This window comes from Coregonus clupeaformis, chromosome 16 (genome assembly GCF_020615455.1).
Source record: "Coregonus clupeaformis isolate EN_2021a chromosome 16, ASM2061545v1, whole genome shotgun sequence".
Taxonomy (NCBI): Eukaryota; Metazoa; Chordata; class Actinopteri; order Salmoniformes; family Salmonidae; genus Coregonus; species Coregonus clupeaformis.
Genome location: NC_059207.1, coordinates 8,651,234 through 8,654,408, shown reverse-complemented (window position 1 = coordinate 8,654,408; position 3,175 = coordinate 8,651,234). Strand labels below are relative to the sequence as shown.

Below are 3,175 nucleotides of genomic sequence, written 5' to 3'. Positions count from 1 at the left end.
ATGGTGAATGTCTTATGATCAAAATAACATTTTAGTCACAGCATGTTCTGCTTCACTTTTGTGATTAATTTGCACAAAATAACTTTTCTGGTGTCAAAGTTGATTTCCCTTTGGTGCGTACTGTGCTCAGAAACCTTTGAACACATCAAAACCCATATGAGGCAAAGGTTTTGATGTTAAAGTAATGCAGAATGTTGCCTCGTGTGATGTGTTTGGGAGGTATCTATAGAATGATGAAACTGTACAATTTGTAATTTTGTCAACCGCATATTCCTAAGGCCAAAGCAATACAATCGTACAGATAAGCTCCCAGGCATCCCACAGAAGGGTGTGTGTGAGTGAGTGAGTGAGTGAGTGAGTAGGTGAGTGGGTGAGTGAGTGAGTGGGTGAGTGAGTGTGTGTGTGTGTGTGTGTGTGTATTGTGACCCACCTGAGAGTGAACTGCTCCAGACTAGAGGCAGAACTCATGCTGATCCCGAAGCCCACCATCTGTCCCAGTCTGATGGGACTGGGAGGCACCAGGATCTCGACGTTGTCATCCAGTCTCAGCCTCTCCCCCATGGGCCTCACCAGCCCCACCACCAGCCCCACAGGCCCAGCACTCTGCATGTCACCCCCTGCTCCACTCTGCCCTCTCCACTGCTCCTTGCTGGCTGGGCACTCCTCGCTCTCACCCTCTAGGGGCTGGACAGAGTAGTACAGCTCCACTCCGTTCAGGGCCGTATCAGGGAGCCTCTTCCGTCCTGGTGACGGGGTGAACCAGCCAGCAGGCAGCTCTAAGCGAGCCACACAGATCCCCACGCCGCCCCCCACCTCATCCAACCTGCAGCCCGCCGAGGGGGAGGCTTCGCTGGGCTCCCGCACCGCTATCACCCTCACACAGGGCAGCTGCTCCGGAAGTGGGGCTGCCTCGTCCCAGCGGCGGCCAGCCAGGTAGAACAGCACCTGGATGAGGGGGCGTGCCGAGCCCACCCTGCGGCTCACCACATGGGCACGCACCTTCCAGTTGAGGGTGATGTGGGTGGGGGAGGGGCCCAGGAGGCGCGGGGACCCCTGGAGCAGCTCTAGCGGCACGGGGGCCTCGGCCGTCAGGTTGCCGTAGCTACAGTTGACGGATGGCAGGGGGGCGGCGCCCGCCTCTGGTTGGTGGAGGAAGAAGGGCTCAGTGCGCGTCCGCAGGCTGCCATTACGCATCACTTCCTGTCCTGCCTCCCGGAGGAAAAAGGAGGAGTCGGCGCCCTGCAGCTGGCAGGAGACAGGAAAGTAGGTGGGCAGAGAGGAGGAGAACCTGGGCTGGGTGTCTCCACCACCTCGACACTCTGACACTGCAACACACAGAGAGAGGAAAACATCATTGCAATGTTAATAATCACACAATACTACCACACTTCATGACAGGACAGGTTGGGGCCACTTATCCTTCCTTTTGTGACCCCCGCTCCCCCCTTCCACATCTCCCGCATGTATGCGTGTGCAAGTGTGTATGTGCACGTGCTTGAGTGTGTGTGCGCATGTGTGTTTTCGCGGTGTGTTTGTGCTTGAACGTGTGTGTGTGTGTGTGTGTGTGTGTGTGTGCGCATGTGTGTTTTCGCGGTGTGTGTGTGTGTGTGTGTGTGTGTGTGTGTGTGTGTGTGTGTTGGAGCAGGTGGAAGGGGACCCTGCTGGGGAAGCAGCAGATGTGCTTCTGTGAAGACTGAAAAAAAACTCCCCTCTCGTCAGCAGTGATTCACAAGGCAAGGCGTCCATCTGGTATGGGACAGGGGGCATTTGGGGGGGTTGGGGTTGAGGAGGGAGGGAGGTTTGGGGGAGGAGGAGAAGGGGGGTTAACCATGTCAACCCCCCTCGGCACATACAAGTCCTATTCCACCGCATTGAGCTCCAGTCATTACTGCTCTGAAACACACACACACACACGCGCACACACACGCACACACACACACACACACACTGTGGAAGTAGGAGGTGAAAAAAACTGTAGATCACCTTTACTACACACACAGAGACACATACAAAGCTCTCCCTCGCCCTTCATTTTGGCAAATCTGACAATAACTCTATACTACTGATTCCTGCTTACGAGCAAAAACTCAAACAGGAAGTACCAGTGACGCGCTCAATACGGAAGTGGTCCGATGAAGTGGATGCTAAGCTACAGGACTGTTTCACTATCACAGACTGGAATATGTTCCGGGATTCATCCGATAACATCGATGAGTTTACCACATCAGTCACCGGCTTTATCAAGTGTATCAACGACGTCATCCCCACAGTGACCGTATGTACATACCCCAACCAGAAGCCATGAATTACAGGCAACATCCGCACCGAGCTAAAGGCTAGAGCTGCCGCTTCCAAGGAGTGGGACACTAACCCGGACGGTTCTAAAAAATCCCGCTACGCCCTCCGACGAACCATCAAAGAGGCAAAGCGTCAATACAGGACTAAGACTGAATCCTACTACACCGGTTCTGACAGTCGTCGGATGTGGCAGGGCTTGCAAACTATTACGGATTACAAAGAGAAACCCAGCCACGAGCTGCCCAGTGACGAGAGCTTACCGGATGAGCTAAATGCCTTCTATGCTCGCTTCGAGGCAAGTAATACTGAACCATGCGTAAAGGCACCAGCTGTTCCGGTTGACTATGTGATCACGCTCTCTGTAGCCGATGTGAGTAAAACCTTTAAACAGGTAAACATGTACAAGGCCGCAGGGCCTACGGATTACCAGGAAGCATACTGACCAGCTGGCAATTGTCTTCACTGATATTTTCAACCTCTCCCTGACCCAGTCTGTAACACCTACATGTTTCAAGCAGACCACCATAGTCCCTGTGCCCAAGAAGGCCAAGGTAACCTGTCTGAATAACTATTGCCCCGTAGCACTCACATCTGTAGCCATTAAATGCTTTGAAAGACTGGTCATGGCTCACATCAACACCATCATCCCAGACACACTGGACCCACTCCAATTCGCATACCGACCAAACAGATCCATAGATGACGCATTCTCTATTGCACTCCACACTGTTTCCCACTTGGACAAAAGGAACACCTACGTGAGAATGCTGTTCATTGACTACAGCTCAGCGTTCAACACCATAGTGCCCTCCAAGCTCATCACTAAGCTAAGGACCCTGGGACTGAACACCTCCGTCTGCAACTGGATTCTGGACTT

The 3,175-nt window shown here is 53.2% G+C and overlaps 1 protein-coding gene across 1 annotated transcript in view; it reads right to left on the bottom strand.

The window, feature by feature from the left end:
- Positions 1-1,321, bottom strand: part of si:dkey-215k6.1 (transmembrane protein 132C) — a 289,645-nt gene extending 288,324 nt beyond the window's left edge. The window contains exon 1 of the mRNA XM_041900191.2: positions 431-1,321. Coding sequence (XP_041756125.2) covers positions 431-1,194 — 764 coding nt within the window. The 5' untranslated portion in view covers positions 1,195-1,321. The remainder of the gene's footprint in view (positions 1-430) is intronic.
- Between the last annotated feature and the right edge of the window lie 1,854 nt (positions 1,322-3,175).